Source organism: Melospiza georgiana, chromosome Z (genome assembly GCF_028018845.1).
Source record: "Melospiza georgiana isolate bMelGeo1 chromosome Z, bMelGeo1.pri, whole genome shotgun sequence".
Classification (NCBI taxonomy): Eukaryota; Metazoa; Chordata; class Aves; order Passeriformes; family Passerellidae; genus Melospiza; species Melospiza georgiana.
In genome coordinates, this window is record NC_080465.1 from 82,046,857 (window position 1) to 82,065,105 (window position 18,249).

The 18,249-nt window shown below is 49.9% G+C and overlaps 1 protein-coding gene across 1 annotated transcript in view; it reads right to left on the minus strand.

Annotated features, from left to right (window-relative positions):
• Window positions 1-18,249, minus strand: part of MYO5B (myosin VB) — a 145,522-nt gene that overhangs the window by 108,526 nt on the left and 18,747 nt on the right. Inside the window, exons 2-5 of the mRNA XM_058044585.1 lie at window positions 11,814-11,883; window positions 7,709-7,819; window positions 4,028-4,199; window positions 758-902 (exon numbers count right to left, since the gene is read on the minus strand). Of these exons, the coding sequence (XP_057900568.1) occupies window positions 758-902; window positions 4,028-4,199; window positions 7,709-7,819; window positions 11,814-11,883 (498 nt within the window). The remainder of the gene's footprint in view (window positions 1-757; window positions 903-4,027; window positions 4,200-7,708; window positions 7,820-11,813; window positions 11,884-18,249) is intronic.

The window sequence follows — 18,249 nt, forward strand, 5'->3', positions numbered from 1 at the left end:
CTCACCACTAAAACCCAGACACAGCAGAAAGAAAGAACCTTGGAAAATGGTTCAGTGCTTGCTCTTGCTGTTAAATGCCAGGACTGTACAGAAATCTCAGCTAATTCACAAGCAAACAAAAACACACTGTGTGAGTCCTGACAACTATAATAAAATGATCCCTGGTACAACAATTTTCAGTTTCCTCTCCAATTATCTTTTGGATCATGACTTGTTTCTTAGGAACAAAATCCTACATTTGTCCCCAGCAACACAACAAGCACAGAAATAGATAAAGTAAAACTCTCACCATATCCATCTGGTGAAGGGAGGGATTTGAGGGACCCATAAATATCTCCAACTATCTACCAGTTAACACCTAACTCAAAATCACAATATCCCCATAAAGCAACCACTAATATCAACTTCTGGATTTAGTTTGATTATCTCACCAAACTATCTGAAATGTGGTTTCCTCTAAGCTATTAAACATGACATTTGCAGAGTGGTTTGAATTTCTTCCAGGAAACTCATCCAAGAAGCAAGAAGAGAGGGATCCCCTGCAGAACCTCTGAGTTCCTGAGGAGCACAGGGACCCTATCAGCCCAGCAGCCTGGGTACAGAACTGGGATCAAGTCATTAGGCAGAATTAATTAGAAATACCTGATCTCCAGCACACTGTCTTTCACGACTTTGCTTTCACGGAGTATCTGGAGCATTTGATGGCATTTTTGCCCACTTTTTACCCAAATCCCCATGGCTGGGTATCCCCCCTGACCTGGCCATTTGCTTGTAGGCTTTCTCAGCCACGGCAAAGATGTGGGGGTCCATGTCCCCCATGTTCTGGCCGCTGTAGGCGTAGATGACATCCTGCTCGTAGATTGGCAGCTGCTCATAGGGGTTGATGGCCACCAGCACGATACCTGAGGGCAGACAGACAGGCAGGGGGTTGGTATTCCTGGGTTTTCAGGGCTTGGCTTAGTAAGGTCTTTAAAATGCAATGATTGAGAGTTAACAAAGAAAGTGAGTGGGTAAGGGCTCATAATTGTTATCTCAGCATCCCCTTCAATAGCAAGGCAATAAACCCCTGTACAGCTGCAAAGGAGATGCACAAAACTGGTGAGAAGAGCAAAAATATACAATAATCTCCATTGTGTGAAGACAGGCTTTGCAGAAGGGGTGAGGAGAGATCAACACACCCTGAGCCAGCACTACAGAAAAGCAATTCCTGTGCAACCAAAGCTCTGCTAGACCCAAACAAACATCCCAGGTTTTCCCCTGGTCTGGGTTGTGAGTAAAACTCCTTACAAAGAACGTGCCCAAATGAAACTGAAATACATAAATCACAGGGAAGGAATGCCAGAGCCTGCCCTGAGGTTTTCATGTGTGCCTCCTCTCCAGCTCTGGGCACTGAGCAGGGAGCTGATGAGAGGCCAAGCCACACGTGCACTCCCCTTGGGCTCCAGGGAGCTGCTCTGCATCCAAGCTCCACCTCTGGGGAGTTTTGGGTCGGGCAGGTCTTAGCTGTGCCTGCAAGGAGCTCCAGGAGCTCCTGGCTGTGGGGCCAGCGCTGTACACCTGGCTGTGGGGCCAGCATTGTACACCTGGCTGTGGGGCCAGCACTGCGCTCCCGGCTGTGGGGCCAGCGCTGTACACCTGGCTGTGGGGCCAGTGACATACACCTGGCTGTGGGGCCAGCGTTGTGCTCCCGGCTGTGGGGCCAGTGACATACACCTGGCTGTGGGGCCAGTGACATACACCTGGCTGTGGGGCCAGCGCTGTACACCTGGCTGTGGGGCCAGTGCCAAAGTTCCCAATCCCCAATGTCCCCAATCCCTCAATGTCTTCAGTCCCCCAGTGATGTCCCAAATGTCCTCACTGCCCCCAATGCCCCCAGTGTCCCCAGTCTCCCAATGTCCCCACTGGTCCTGGCTGTGGGGCCAGCATTGTGCTCCAGGATGTAGGGCCAGTGCCAATGTCCCCATTCTCCAATGTCCTCAGTCCCCCAAATGTCCTCAATCTCCCAATGATGTCCCCAATGTCCCCAATGTCCTCACTGTCCCCAATGCCCCCAGTGTCCCCAGTCCCCCAATGCTTCCACTGCACCTGGCCGTGGGGCCAGCATTGTATAACTGGCTGTGGGACCAGTGCCAATGTTCCCAATCCCCCCAATGTTCCCAATTTCCCAATGATCCCCAAGTCCCCAATGTCCTCACTGCCTCCAATGTCCCCACTGCCTGTCCTCACTGCCTCCAATGTCTCCACTGCCTCCTATGCCCCCAATATCTCCAATGTCCCCAATCCCCCAATGATGTCCCCAATGTCCTCATTGTCTCCAATGTCCTCACTGTCTCCAATGTCCCCAGGCCTCCTATGTCCCCACTGCACCTGGCTGTGGGGCCACTGCCAATGTTCCTAATCCCCAACGTCCCCCAATCCCCTCAATGTCCCCAATCCCCCAGTGATGTCCCCAATGTCCCCAGTGTCCCCACTGCCCCCAATGCCACCAACGTCCCCAGTGTCCCCAGTCCTCCAATGTCCCCACTGCACCTGGCTGTGGGGCCAGTGTTGTGCTCCCAGCCCAGCCAGCCCAGGGCTCGGGCACACTCCCACTACAGGAGCTCTCAGCTTGCAGCAAACACCAGGAAAGGCAAAGGGCAGTGACTGTCCCAGCAGCTGCCCTGCAGGACATTGACCCAGCGGCCTCACCCCTCCCCAAGCCCTGCTCCTGCCTGCTGGCTTCCTGGTTCTGCTCAGGTCACCCAGCAATTTCCCTGACTCACCAAAAAACCACGAAGCAAACAAAGCTGAAGGGCTCTGCTCACTTGAGACAGGCACCTTCCTGCCCTTCTCAGCCACCTTATAACCCAAGCACGAGGCATGCTGCAGCCAGGCAGAGCTTTGCAACCAAACCTACACAGCCCAAACACCTGCATGCCCATCAATGCTGTGCTCCAGACAATCATGAACCTTCTTAGAAGCTGCCTTCACAAATCCTCACTGATTTTGGGTGAGAGCAGGCCTGTGGGTGACTGAGGGAACATGTGCAGTTGCAAGAGGCTGCAAGTTATGCCAGTAATCCAACACTACACATCATTAAATACTGAAAGTTAACATTACTCAGACCCACAGAGACAACCTATTTCTAGGGCACTGTTTTAAAAAGTCATCTCCTCTGCCAGTTTTCTCCTCTGCAACCCCAGTCACAGCTGTACACACCAGCTTTAACAGGACACAGGGAATGGCTTCCCATTGACAGAGGCAGGGCTAAATGGGATATTGGGAAGGAATTGCTGGCTAGGAGGGTGGGCAGGCCCTGGCCCAGGGTGCCCAGAGCAGCTGTGGCTGTCCCTGGATCCCTGGCAGTGTCCAAGGCCAGGCTGGATGGGGCTTGGAGCAACCTGGACAATGGAAGTTGTTCCATGGCAGGGGTTGGAACATGATCCTTAAAACCCCTTCCAATTCAAACAAGTCTGGGATTCTGTGAATTGCCTTCTTTCCTTTCTTCTTAATTTTTCAAGTTGCACCTTGTGGCTGTCCATGCACAGGTAACTGCTTTCCTGGATAGCTTTGGCAAAGCACCCTCCCCAAAAATCACAAGCCCAAGTTCACACCTGCCCTTCTCCTACTCGGAATTTGGGAGTTAAATAATTTCCAAAGCCATGAAGAAAAAGAAGGAAATGGAGTTCTGGAAGTTTTTTACATTTTTTTCTGGAGGAAAACCTGCTATGGACATTCCTCAGTAGTATTTCTCTGTCTGGCATGCCATGTTCACTGCCTTTTAAATTCCTTCTTTTCCCCTGTGGACACTGCCAAGCATGTGCAAGGCTGGCCCCAAACTCATCTGACAGGATGCTCCCACCAAGAGCAGGTGGACCGTGAGCTCAGCAAGGTCTCAGTGCACCAGCCCTCAGAAACCACCTCTGGTTTTACACACACTCAAAACTAAACCCACAACCCCCAGGCTTTCCTCACGCTGATGGTCTCAAGGGGCTCCTCTGTGGCCCCACGACCCCTGAGGAGCTGAAGGTGTGCTCTGGACACTCACCACAGTAGGTGTAGATGTGGTTGGACTCGAGGAACCTGACCTTGAGGTTGTGCAGGACGGCAGGCTCGTGCAGGTAGCTGAGGGCTGTCAGGTCATTCTGCCCCACCAGGATGTCAGGGTTGCGTAGGAAGGGCAGCTCACTCCCTGGCGGGTCGATGGGATATTCATACAGCTGAGGAGACACACGAGGAACACAAAAAGACAACAGCTCCTTTAATGGCTTGTATCTTTTCCAGGCACAACTCCTGCTAGTGTTAAACACTGACACACTTTGGTCTTTAATTTTAAATTAAATTAATAGCCCCTTGGTGATAAATGCTGCAGGGACTTGCATGGCTGACTGCCAGGTCACCCCTCTGGTAATGGCTCTGAGCTGATCACCACATGGTCCTGGTGGATACTGATGGTCCACGAGCACCAACCTGGCCACACCTGAGTCATCTTCAGGCCAGCCTTGGGACAAACAGCCTTCAGCCAGCTCTGAGCAGTGACAGCAGTGACAGAAATCCACAGCTTCACCTGATATGAGCATCTTCCTGCCCTTGGAAAAGCAGCCTCATTCCAAACTAGACCATGCTTTTACCATCAGAGCAATTTCTCAGCTCATTTTTAATTCAGGTTACTTTTATACCTGAAACCTGGCACCCCTTGAGGCAGAGAGGACATGGAGAAGCACGGAGTCCCTGCTGCTGAAGTGTCTGAGGAGCCAGGTTATGCTGCTGAAGTTGGCATATGGGCAGCCTTATGCTATTTTTGACTCATTCCCAAATGAGCAACAGAACCATCAACTAAAGAAAAACTGCATTTTTTTCTTTGTAGAGGAGGGAAAAAAAATTCCAGTGATGCTGCTTCCCACAGGGTGTCTCAGAAGGGAGGCCTGATGCTCAGCTCCCATCAGAAGGGAGGAATCCCAGCTTCCAAGCAAAACCACTGTGACTGCACTGGATCCCTGCCCGTGCAAACAGCACAAGGAAGGCTGACCCAAGTGCACAAGGAGAGGCTCCCTCAGCATGTCTGACAACCTCAGGCTGGTTTTATCCACGTAGTCAATGCCAATTTTCAAGAGTTTGCACTCAGTCTCACATCTTAATGGCAAACACACCAGGGATGCCCTGTGATATTTAACAGCCAGCTCCTCATTCGGAGGGAGCTCTCGTGCATACAGAGCAGAGCCAGGAGCCACAAAACCCATGAAGACTCACTTAAAGCACAAGGACAAAAGGAAGCACTGAACAGCTGGGTAATGCATGGTGGCTGTCAGGAACAAAAGGCTTTCTACAGCTTTGAATCCCCTGAAGGTACGTGTGCTGGGTATCTCCAACCTGATGCACTCAAGTGCTGCTCCCCTTTGCCAGAGCTTTTCAGTCCAACATGACACAGATCCAGGCAGGACTTCACACAGGAAAGCATCAAACAGGGCACTCCCAGAGACCTCAGGCCTCTTGCACAACCCCAAAATGAGATGTTCCATGTTTCACCATGACTGTGACAGGCTTATTAAGCTACTACCTACAATACCTGGTAATCCCTTCATCACCTTGTACTTTAATGTTGCTGATCCTGAACTCAGCTGCACAAAAGGATTTGACCTTGCAGGACTCCTCAGCCCCATTAGTTTCCAGGGAAATATCCAGATTGAAGAGGAAAAAAATAATTCCTGTCCAAGTACTAAAACTGCAGGGGATCTCAGCCAGGAGGGGAGGATGTGGGTTGTAGCACCCAGCAGGTGTACTTTGGCAACCTGAGCACAGGTGGAAGACAGGACCTCCTGTGGGTGAGATGGGCACCCAGGCACCCATCAGTGCCCAGCCCCGGCTCCAGCAGCACAAGGAGCTGGAGCTGCTGCAGCCAGTGCAGAGGAGGCCACGGAGCTGCTGCCAGGGCTGGAGCCCCTCTGCTCTGGAGCCAGCCTGGCCCAGCTGGGGCTGCTCAGCTGCACCAGAGAAGCTCCAGGGACACCTCAGAGCCCCTGCCAGGGCCTCCAGGGGCTCCAGGAGAGCTGCACAGCCCCTGGGGACAAGGCCGGCAGGGACAGGACAAGGGAGAATTACCTTAAGCTGTAGGACAGTAGGCTTAGGTAAGATATTAGGAGTAAGTTCTTTGCTGTAATGGCAGTGAGGCCCTGGCCCAGGGTGCCCAGAGCAGCTGTGGCTGCCCCTGGACCCCTGGACATGTCCAAGGCCAGGCTGGATGGAGCTTGGAGCACTCTGGGATAGTGAAAGGTGTCCCTGCCCATGGCAGGGGGTGGAATGGGATGAACTTTAAGGTCCTTCCAACCCAAACCATTCCACAATAAAATGATGATTCTATGCCTAGTACTTCCAAGGGATTGCAGGGTGGCACCTGTGCACCTCCTCACCCAGATTTATCACTGTGGAAGATAAAAAGGCATCAAGCGTCCTCCGTCCTTTATCCTCCCCAGAAAGCTGCCCTGTGCTGGAAGAGCAAACTGGGCAGGACAACAAAAGCAGCCGAGACCAAGTGAGGAAGGAACAACAGCACCAAGCAGACCCCAACAGCACTAGGTGCAGACGCCAACATCAACAACTTTCTCTGCAAACCTGGCACACTGACACACAGCCAACAGCCCAAGCTGGAGCTGCTCTGAAAGAAAAACTGCTTTCACAAACTGCCTCATCTACCACAGCTCGTTCCTGTTCTCCATCCTCCATCAGGCAATCTGGTGGAAATGCTCCCCACAGCGGGGAAACGTCTGGTGTGGAGGGGATGGGAATCACCCGCCCTGCTCAGCACATATGGATCTGTAGTGGGTGGTCTCTGCTAACTCTGCCAGGCAATGGAGCAGATCACACTCTGGACATCTCAGGAAACCCCACCTGCTCACTGAAGAACGATGGTTTAGGTGCAATTCTTCATGTAAAATGTATTTATTCTTCCCGCTACAGCAGGCAGCTCGTGGTGGGCACACAGCACGGCTGCTCCCTTCCCATAAACTGAATTTGCAGCTGATGCAAATGCCGTGGTTAACTTCATTGGCAATTCCCTGCTGTCACCCAATGTCCCACCCCAGGAGGCTGTGTGGAACAGGGAGCAGCTGCTCCTCCCCAGCCTGTGTCCTGCTCTGGGGATGATTAATTGCTGGCTGTACTCACACTACAGCCCGGGCTGTTTGCGCATTTGGAACCAGCGCTCGGCTAGAAAACATCTACATTTAAATGAGTTTCGTGTTTTTCCCTTTTAAAAGCTTTTCTCATGTAAAAATGAAGCAGAGAAAAAAGGAGTTTATGTAACAGTATGCTCAGAGAGGAAAACTGAGGCGTGGAGAAAGCTGTGGCACAGCAGCCCCCTCTGAGCCGTGTGTGGGTTTTCCATCAGCACCCGAGGTTGAGTGGATGCCACCAGCCGTGCTCTCCACAATTTGTTCAGCAGCAAAAAGCACAAACTGGCACTTCTGACATACTGCTGCTATTAAAAAAAATACATCCTGGTATCACAGACTATTACCAGTTTGCCAGGAGATGAAAAGAGATGATGGAGGTCAAGGGCTTTTCTCACAACCTACTGTAACACAAGTGTCTAGGGAGGGAGCAGGCAGGGATAAAGTGAAAGTGTTGAGGCAATAAAACACATTTTAAACCACTTCACAGAAGCTATGAAATGGCTCAGGCTTCTTCACACATTAATTCGAAGCTTTAAATTGCTAAAAAGAATAAAGCTTACAGTTTCATCTTCAAGTTTCAGCTGGAGGCTTTTATCTCCCTCTTTGTAATCCTTGATAATTTCTGCCGATCTCCAAACTTCATCAGGGTCAGGAATCCAAACCCTAGTGTACTGGAGAGGTGGAAAAGAAAAGAAAGAAAAAGTTTAAACACGATGAAACCTCGGGAAATTAAATGAGAAATAAATTAATTCTCCATTAATACAGCCTCACACTTATTGTAAAGTCAATGCAGCTAAACCATTTATTTTAGTAAAAGAAAAAATAAATCCAGTTTTAGTTCTTGGGGTTAATTACAGACCAGAAGTCTAATTTTTCAGTCTAATTTTCTCCTGGACAAGGTGTACACTGGCTCGTTACCAATCTAACAAAGCAGGATAAAGTTTCATTTCCCTGGGAAAAAAAACCCACCAGCTTTCCAGAAGGCTTTTATGAAATAACTCAATTCACCCCTAGCGGTCCCTACACCAAAGTGTGTTTATTTGCTCAAAAAAAGGCAGTTTGGTCCCCACAGAGCAAGCCCTGACCCAAACCCACTGCCACAGGCAGAGGCAGGCAAATGAGGACACCAACACCAACTGCTTCAGCTGGAGGTGAACACAGAAACGGGCTCCAGGAACACACTTGGATTTAAATGAATTCATGAATTAGATTAAATTTAACCTTTTTTTTTTTGCATCTACAAAGCCAGGGCCACCAAGGGGGAAGCCTCAAGGCAGACCTGTGCAGCCCAGGTCAGGGAGCTGGGCTGGTGCTGGACTCCTCCTGTCAGAACCCAGGACATTGCTCTGGCTGCCCTGCAGGACTCAAGACCCTGGCACAGGGCTCAGAGACCTTGGCACAGAGTCAGAGACACCTGCGCCTTTGATTTTAACCCATGTAAACAATTACCAACTTTGTGTGAGGAGTTACAAGCCACAAAAGTTTGAGTAGAACGATCGTGAATTTATCCCAGGGTGAAAATGTAGAATTTTAGGGTTTTTAGAATGGGGGCTCAAGAGGCAAGATGGAGGAATCTGGGCATGTCCTGTCTTTCTCCTTCTTCTTGTTCTCCATCTTCTGATGGTGGCACTTTTGGATTGGTTTAGGATAGAGACAGAGTGTCTAACATAGGTGATAGATATTGGAAAATTATTGTAAATAAAGTACAGGTAGCTTTTAGCATAAAAAGCTATCACCACCCCAAAGGCAGGGACTGTGCCACAACCAACCTGCTGGACAGACCTCAGCGGGTCAGAAAGAGAATGTATTAGATAAGAGCAAATTAACAACCTTGAAAACCTGAGCTGAGGAATCTCGACTTTTTCCTCGAGCTCGGGGCTGGGAAAAAAGACTTCTTAATACCTCAGGAGCCATTTCAGCAACAACAAACCCGAGATCCTCCAGCCCACAGAGCCAACAGGAACCCTCCAACACCCACAGATTTACTAGCCCTTTAGGGCAGCTCTCCCCTCTATTCCTCCTGCTGATTGAAGTGGGAGCTGCAGAATCTTATTCCTACTCAGAGCTCCAGGGGCTGGGGGAAGTCCCAGCCAGCCCAAGTGACAGCAGCCCCAGATCCCCAAAGGTGGTTTTGGCCTCCATTTGAAACCAAACCCCAGCACACAATGTCCAAGCAACATTTTGTGGCAACCAACGAGTTAACACAGCAGCAGCCACCACCTGACAGGCCACTTTGCAGCTGAAAAGCAATAGATTTTTATAGTTATCACACGTAATTATTTTTAGAGCTGCTCAATAGCTACAGCAGCAGGAACCTTTACATGTTAATGGAGCCACACAATCGTATTCCCAGAACAACAGTTTTACCAGGGAGTGGGGGGGAAAGACGTGAAAACTTGAATTTTCTCAGCACACCAGCTCTAGCACCTCATGGGCCTCCAGTGCTCTCCCTGCCACAAAGAAGGGAGGCTGCAGTGGGGAAGGGGCTGGTTGGGGTCCACTGTGGATTCATCCAGTGCCAGCTCTCTGCTGGCAAAAAGTGAGATTCAGACACACTGTAGAGGTGCCCAAAATAGCCAAGGATCAGGATGTACCCGGCTCAGGGCAGCTTCAAACACAAGGTGTTGCTGGTCTTGGCAACCTTGCAAATGTTCCACCTGCACACGGGGCTGGGCTGAGCCCTGGCCCTGCCTGCACTGGTGGCTGCAGACAGGGACACACTGACCCCAGAGCAGCCTGGAATGGGGAAACCTATCAACACTTAGAGGCTGAAACCTGGGTACAGCTGCAGCAGCAGCAAGAGGTCCCATGGGCCACCCCCCTCAGCAATTCATCACCAGCCAGGAGGCACCCAGGTGTGACAGGAGGGTGACAGCTCTCAGCACCCACTGCCCACAGCCTGCTGGTGGGAGGCTCCATAGATCACCGGCCACCCTCATCACAGCACCACAGAGTAGTAGTAATAACAACAATTATTATAATAATTATAATAACTGATTTTCCCAGACTTTGTGCACACACACACGTGCAATGAGCCACACAGGACAGAACGCACCATGCAGGACAGAACGCACCACACAGGACAGAACACACCACACAGGACAGAACGCACCACACAGGATAGAACACACCATGCAGGACAGCATGCACCACACAGGACAGAATGAACCACACAGGACAGCATGCACCAGGCAGGACAGAGGTGTTTGCAAGGCCCCAGGGGCCCTGGGGACACCCTGGCTAGCAGGTTCCAGCTGTGGTCAGGCACTCCCCACACCGAGGGGGTGGTCAGGCAGCTCCCAGCCTGCTGCAGAGCCGGAGGCTGTTAGCACAGGCTGCTTGCTGTGAGTGAATGCAGCTGCCCAAGCATCTCTAATGCTCTCCTGTGGTGCGTGCACACGCACACACCCGGAGAGGGGAGCACCGTTCATCCTGCTGTGCTCCCCCCCTCCCTCTGCCCTCCCGCACAAACCCCCATCCCAGCCCTCCCTTCCAGCCATAAATCCCAGATATGTCAGGCACACGCTGCTGGAATCCAAGCACTTTGTCACGGGCCCATCTTCACGAGGCCAGCTGTAGTTAGAGCCTGAGGAGGCTGGGGCAGCCCTCGGTGGGGCCACGCTGGGCTCACCACCCTCACTCCCCTGCATTCCCTGCCTCTGACCTCTGCAGCCTGCCCCCCAAACTGCCTCACACCCCCTCTTTTTGACAAACCAACCCACTCGAGTGAGAGGGTCACCAAAGCCATCCATGGGTGGGGAGAGCAGCCCTGTGAGCTGCTGCTTCCATAATCACATTTCCAGCATCATTTCACCACTCCACAAGCCTTGCTCAGGCTTCCCGAGAGCTTTAACAGCCTCCGGATCTGCCGGAGGAGCTTGTTCTAAGGGAGAGGGCACACGGCCCCATCTCAGAGCACTGGGGATGAAGGATTGACCTGGCTTTGCGCTCGGGAGACACAACCCTGGGCAAGCCACTCAAACTCCAGACTCTCCCGAGTTTCCATACATTTTCTCTTTCTTTAATTTGTTTTTTTAAGAAAAAGATCCCTTCAGTCCTCAAGGATGCCTTTAAGCAATATGCTAAAATTAACTAGAAATATCTCTGCATGCTCAGCCTCTAAAAAAAATATATTTTTTTTTAAACCTGGTTTACTGTGTCATTTTTTTTTTTTAACCAGATCCCCAATAAAACTAAAGTCATACAGGGCTCTCACTGCCTCCTGCATTATTTGCCACAGCTTAAGCAGAAGCTTAATAAATTCAATCCCCACCTCCTGATTTGATTTAGATTTTAGCAGGCTGCCGCTGCGGATGCAGATTAAAACCAACATTAAATTAGAAGAGGCAGGTCTTGTTTTACTGTTTCAAAGCCCTCAGTGCTGGCCAAAGGCACTCCCAGCAAGCTCTGGGCAGCGTGCTCCATCTCAGCCAGGAGAGATGCAGGCAAGGACTTACAACTCCACGGACTGAGCATCATTTTCATTACATTAAGAAAATTGTATAATCTTCCATTAGGTAAAAAATATTAAAAACTAGGGATCTCAGCTTCGTCTGGGCTGTTTGGCTGCTGCAAGTCTTCACAGAGAGCTGGACATCAGCAAATCCATCGTTATTATTGCTGGGTTTTTATCCCCTGAGTTATTTCAGGAATGCCAACACTCACAGCTGACCCCCGGGAAGTTTTCATTGCTCCTGGGTCAAGGGCATTTTTCCAGGCGGGTCCTTCCAACAAACTGCAGATAGAGGGAGGGCACAGCAGCAAACCCAGAATGAAATTAATTATAAATAAAATAGCAGCAAAGTATTGCATTTTCATGCAATAAAATAGCAATAACTAGTAAAATAGCAATTCCCCTCACCACTGGGAATTCAGTAACAGAGGTGAAGACACAGTATGTCATGACAAAGGCTCTTCCATGCAGGTTAAGAAAATCCTATGGAAGGACTTTATTGAAAACAGAAGCAATGATTTAAAAAAAAATCAAAGGTGAATGCACAAATTTTAACTAGAACAAGGTGGAAATCAGGACAAATCTCTGTATATTTTTCTCTGTAAAGCAAGCACACTTCTACTTTTCTCCCTTTGCAGTGGGTTTATTGCTAACCTAATTCTATATTGTTCTGTGTCCAGTATTGCTGGGTGCTTTCAAACAGGGTAAAAAATACACACAAAAGAAAAACCAGCCTAAATGTCAGCCCTGGCCTCCCGAGAATATTTATATTTACACAACCAGCATGTGAATGGTTAAGCCGCTTACACTCAAACAGACCAACAACCACCTTCCAGCTCTCACTCACAAGCTATCTATTACTAAAACTGAGGATTTCCCAAACTGTGCTCTTTTATAGTGAAAGTACAAGCTGTAAGTGGAACTAAAAGTGGCCATACCACACACTCAGGGGGGGTCATTTTTCTGTTCCCTATCCTCCTTTTTAAACTAGTATTGAAGATCACTCCCCAGAGATCATTTAAAGAGGCTCTTCCAGATATAAAACAAACAAACAAACAAACAAACAAACAAACAAACAAACAAAGGATTTTACTTGCAGCCCCCGTCTGGATGTGCACAGCTTCTCTCTCAGCCTCTGTGCTGAACCAAACAAACTTCTCCTCATTAATTTTGGCTGGCACTGAGCAGGGCTGAGCAGCACAGGTGGCTTGGGCCAGGCTCTGCCGTTGTGCCCAAGGCAGCAGGGTCCCACAGGCGGCTGTGGAAGGAGTGACTCTGCTGTGGCCAATTGTTTGTGTTTGCAAACCAGCAGCACCCTTGGGTGCTGGGAAGAGCCACTGGATGTGTGCTGGCAGGAGGGGGACATGGAAAGGGGCCTCTTCTGGGTGTCCTGCAGCCTTAAATTTCCCTTCTGCCCCACTTGGCAGTGGCTCAGGAGAAAAATCTGCCTTGTCCATGACACAGCAAAATATCCCCATTGAGGGACTTGTGGATCATTACCTTTTTTTTATTATTTACATTACTGAATATGGAGGCAGATGGCAAACCATAATCCTCGCCTTCCCATCCTCTGAATGAGGCTTTCATCCCAGGAGCAATTTCTCCCCTGCCCGACAGACAAGCCAAGCTCAAATTTAGGTCAGGGCTCCCTAAGCAGTGCCGTGACTGCGGGACCTGCTGACCCCGGTGTCTCAGCCTGGGCTGGCTCCTCTGCCTGCTGCTGGGCACCACCAGCTGGCACAGCCTCGCAGGGGACACGAGGGGTGGCAGAGTGCCTGGGACAGGGCAGGCAGGGATGGCCCAGGGTCGCGCATCTCTGCCCTGCCCGATGCCGGCACCAAATGCTGGTGGGGGAAAAACACAAATCCAGCCTCTCCAGCACGAGCCCAGAGGGTATGCACTCAAAACAGGGACCTCTAGTAGCAAAAGATCAACTTCTTCCTCACCCTAAATCCCCACAAACACCAAAAGGACTGGCAAATCATCATTTCAGCTCCGAGTGGGGGACACACACTACAACAGCATCATGCTCTGGGGATAGGGAAAAGGATAAATAGTGTTTTACTTCTTAAAAAGCACAAAAAATATCATTTTGAGCTACAGAATGAAAGTGCTAACCTGCTGAGGGTGTTAAATGTAAAGGGAAAGACAGTGGCACTCTGCAGGAGCATCTCTAATTCCTCAACATGAGAACGAGCAAATTGCGTGTTTCCCAGGGCTGATAAGAATGTACAAAAACAAACAGCAGAGCCAGGGAAGACGGGCATACACCACCCCTCATATTCCCCATCATCCTCGTGCTAGTGGAGATGGACCCAGGACAAACACACAAATGCACACCCGGACAATGCCTCCTTTACGGCAGGGCTCCTAAATTTTGGGGAGCACCTCTCCATCCCCGAACACTGCAGGGGCCCCTGAATTTGAGCAAACCATGTGCTTCACTGATGCCTTTGAGGCACAGGGATGTTCTCCTCTCCCCCTGAAGAGCTGTCACGCTGATGGATGGCTCCAAGTGTCCCACCAGCACTAAATCTGCTCCATTTCTCCTTGTGGAACTTTATTCCCCTGCCCAAATTAACTCCGATGATGATTTGCATAAATTGTCACAGCAGCTGAGAAGTGCTTGGACAAGCAGCATCTGCAGCATTTATACACTGGCTCATTAGAAGCATTTCTAATGAAGGGGCATTAAAAGGGTTCAGTTCATCATTGCACCAACCCCAAGTCACCAAAGGCAGACAGAAAACTGGCACCGAGCACAAAGGGCTGCAGGCAGGCCCTGACACTAGAACAGAAACACTGGGGGTACCCTTGAAGGCTTTCCTTTAGTTAGCTGTGATTTTCAGGACGATTTCCAAGACTAATCAATAGTGTTACATGTAACTAACAGCCAACGACTCGTGTATTCCCAACATCTCCCCCGCCACTTCTTCTGTGGCATCTCGGCGTCGCTCGTTACTGCAGGTTTAATTAGGAGTGACAAGTTCAGCGTCAAGGTCTTGAGTGCACTCACAGCCCTGCTCCAGCTGCAAAATTCCTCTTCCAGTAAGTCACCCGATACTGCAGAAGTACGTAAAGCCCCAGGTGCTATGGGACAGTGCAAATAAACAATCTGGTCTTTAACCTGGGGCAAAAAAGGCAAAAAAAGGCAGTCCCTCCCGGGATGGGGAGCCACTGCCTCGTGGACTGTGACACCACGACTTGCTCTGGGCAGTGCAGCAACTTCTGGCTTCACTTTGCTGCTCTACCCTTTGAAAAGCAATTAAACCAAAGCAAGGTTGCAGGCACAGGGGATGTGCACTGTCAGCTGCACTGCCCTAACACACACCCGAGAGCAGCCCCAGCAGGGTGCAGGGCAGGGCTGGGCCGGGCTGGTGGGAGCTGGCAGCACTCGGGGGTGTCTCTGCAGCCCTCTGCAGCCGGGACCAGGCTGAGCACAGCAGCCCCTTGCCCCAGGAGGCTCCAAAGCAGCGCTGCCAGGGCTGGAGCAGCCTGGTGAGACACAGCTCTCCCCTCTGTGGGGCTAAGCCTGCAGTTACAGCATGTGCCCCACGGCAGAATTAACCTAACCCTGCAAAGCCCTTCAAAACTTAGTGTTTTCACTGGGGTTAGAGCAGCTCCAAGAGGTGCCAGCACCCAGAGAGCTGCTGTGAGTCCCCTGCCCAGCTCCTGGGGTCCATCCAGCAGGGCAGCATTGACCCACAAAAGTTCTGAGTTTCTCTTCTGTCAGGCCTGGCTCAGCCCTGCAAGCTCTTCCTATTTGCTCACCATCAGTGTCCACCCCCTGCCAGAAAGAGGCATGCTCTGCAGGCCCCCAAAATCTCTGCAGAGTCCCTGGGAAGTGCAAAAATCTGTTGATAAAGCCCACACAGGTAACTTGCCTTCACTTGCCGATCTCCCTGGAGGAGCTGTGGGCATCAGCATTCTGGAGCAGGGAGCTCAGCACCCCTTCCCCAAGCACCTTCCCTGGCTCCAGCACCCACGGGTGCTCATGGCACACCCAGCACCACCCAGCCAAATCAGCTCCTCCGGGACTCCTCACCTCTCCTTGCAAGTGATTGATTAAAAAATTCCCACATTGCACAGGACCATGAAAATATCCTGGATGCAGGATGAGCCTTTCACATACAGCTCAGATATGCAGACAGCTTTTTTAATTAAAATAAAGGTTATTGGGGTTTTACAGAGTAGGGTTTTGTCTTTTTTTAACTAAAAACTCCATGCAGAGGCCAAGTGTCCCCGTAGCATGACTTTCACCGAACAGCCTGTCATACTTCAAGAGTGAAATCCTTCCAGGCTACTTTCTGCAAATCCCTCTTGATTGGCATTAATTACCCTTCTCTCCTGTAATTCGCAATTAATCAAAACCTTTAGCAGTGATGTTTATGAGTGATGTGATGTAACCTTCCCTTCACTGTCCCCTTTTCCATCCGAAATCCATGTGAGTTCACCACTCCTTGGTGAAAATAAGCTGGATCCAAAACATTCTCAATATACACCATTTACAGCTGATTGGTAACGAATAGCTTAAAAACAGCCTTTGGGTTTAATTAAATAGTCAAAAATGGCATTTTTTCCTTGGGTTTTCAGAGTCTTGTGTCTGTAACGCAGCCCTGTGATGCTTTATGGAAATTCGCAAGCACGTTCACTTCCCAGGGCAGTGACCACCCCACATCAGATGATTTTAGATGAAAATGCCGGGTCCTGGGAGGAGCTCTGGGGTGCAGGGATGCAGCCAGGGGACAGCAGGGCTTTCAGCTGGAAATGTTTAAAGCAGTGGCTGCTCCTTGGCTGTAACTGCGGTGACACCGGTGGCATTCAGGGTGTCACCAGCGTCTCCCAAAATCCAGGCCACCACAGCACATCCCTCCCCACCTCCTGAGCTCAGCCATCCTCCCCACTGGGCACCACTGTACCCAAACAGCACCAAAATCCACTGTTAATTGCAGTGCAACCTCTCCACCAGACTGGACTGTTAACCTTATTCAAAAGAAGTAATTGGATTAATCAACCTGCACAGTAACCTCTCACATCTCCAGAACTCGGGCATTAAAACCCCTCTTGGAACATCACTCAGGCATAGTTAATTCAAAGGGGTTTGACTTAAAGTTACAGGACATTTTTCAGCATTTTCCAGTGAGAGGGTTATGCTGGAAAGACCCCTGGGGCCACCTCTGCATCCTTTTCACTGCTGAGCAACTGAAGGAAAACAAATTGATCACCAGGGATTTACACGAGCAACGTTTCACCAGAGGTAATTAAAAAACTCCAGCAACAAGGTCTGTTAGAAAAGAGATATTAGACACCTGGAGAACAGCCCCAGTGATCAAGACATAAAGCTGGAATAAATATTTTCAATTAAAGTAACTGAAGCAGTGAACACGCACTCAGATGCTCCCAGCTGCTGAGGAATGGGAGGGCAGAGAGAAGGAGGGAACCACTGCTCCTGCATTTCCACACAATGGCAGAATGGTTTGGGTGGGAAGGGACCCAGTGCCACCCCTGCCATGGTCAGGGACAGCTCCCACTGTCCCAGGCTGCTCCCAGCCCCATCCAGCCTGGCCTGGGACACTGCCAGGGATCCAGGGGCAGCCACAGCTGCTCTGGGCACCCTGGGCCAGGGCCTGCCCACCCTCACAGGGAAGAACTTCTTCCTAAATTTCTTTCTTGCAGCAATTTCCAGGTATTTGGGGATGTGGTTTGTGATGGCTCTGGTGCTCCCAAGCTGTCTTGACACCAGATCTCAGAGGAGCACTTGTATCAGGAGTTACTCCATGCTCATGCACACTTTGTCTCTTCTCTCCTGTGAAATAAATCTGCAAGATTTTGCAATTGCTGAGCTAACACTGGTTTTCTTTTTAATACATAAAATGCAAGGCACAGCATGGCTGGACAGTCAGCTGTTTTCCTTCTCATTCCCTCACAGTTTTAGCTGTCCAGCTGAAATTCTGAGATTTTGGCTCTCCAGATCTTCCCACACTCATATCCTGCAGCCTCTTCTTTACACCGCACAGCAACTTGGTGGAAAAGCATCCCCTAAATCCCACATCCAATCTCCTCCAACAAGGGTAGGGGAGACAAAAGCATAAATGAGGAAGGATACAGGAAAGAATATCTCCATCCACCCCTGAATTTTGAATCAGAAGGTGATTTGAGAGGTGGTGCCTTTGGCAAAGCAGCATTTGTGTTCTGGAGGAAGGGCTCAGGGAAGGGGAACAACATGCAGAAGCCTACCCATGTAGGAAAATGGTGGCAAGAAGGGCACCTGAACCCCCTTAAAAAAAAACTAAAACAACAAAAAAACCACCACCAATAACAAAAGGGAAAAAAATCCAACCAAAAAAAAAACCCCAACAAAATAAAAAAATCACTACCCCAAAATGCGTCTTTTCTAGCCTTAACCTTCTAGTTTGAATTTTGTTTTTTTTTTTTCCTCTGGTCTGGCAGTGTCCCCAGCAGAGCTGGGCAAATCCAAGGTTATCTCTTCCCTCTGGAAGGGTGGCTGCCACAGCTGCACACAAAAACACATTCCCAGGAAGATCAAACACAGCTCTCATGAAACACTGGAGTGTCCACAGAACAAAGCACCCAAACAGAAGGAGGAAATAAAAACAGATTTAAAAAAAAACCCAAAGAATCTATCTC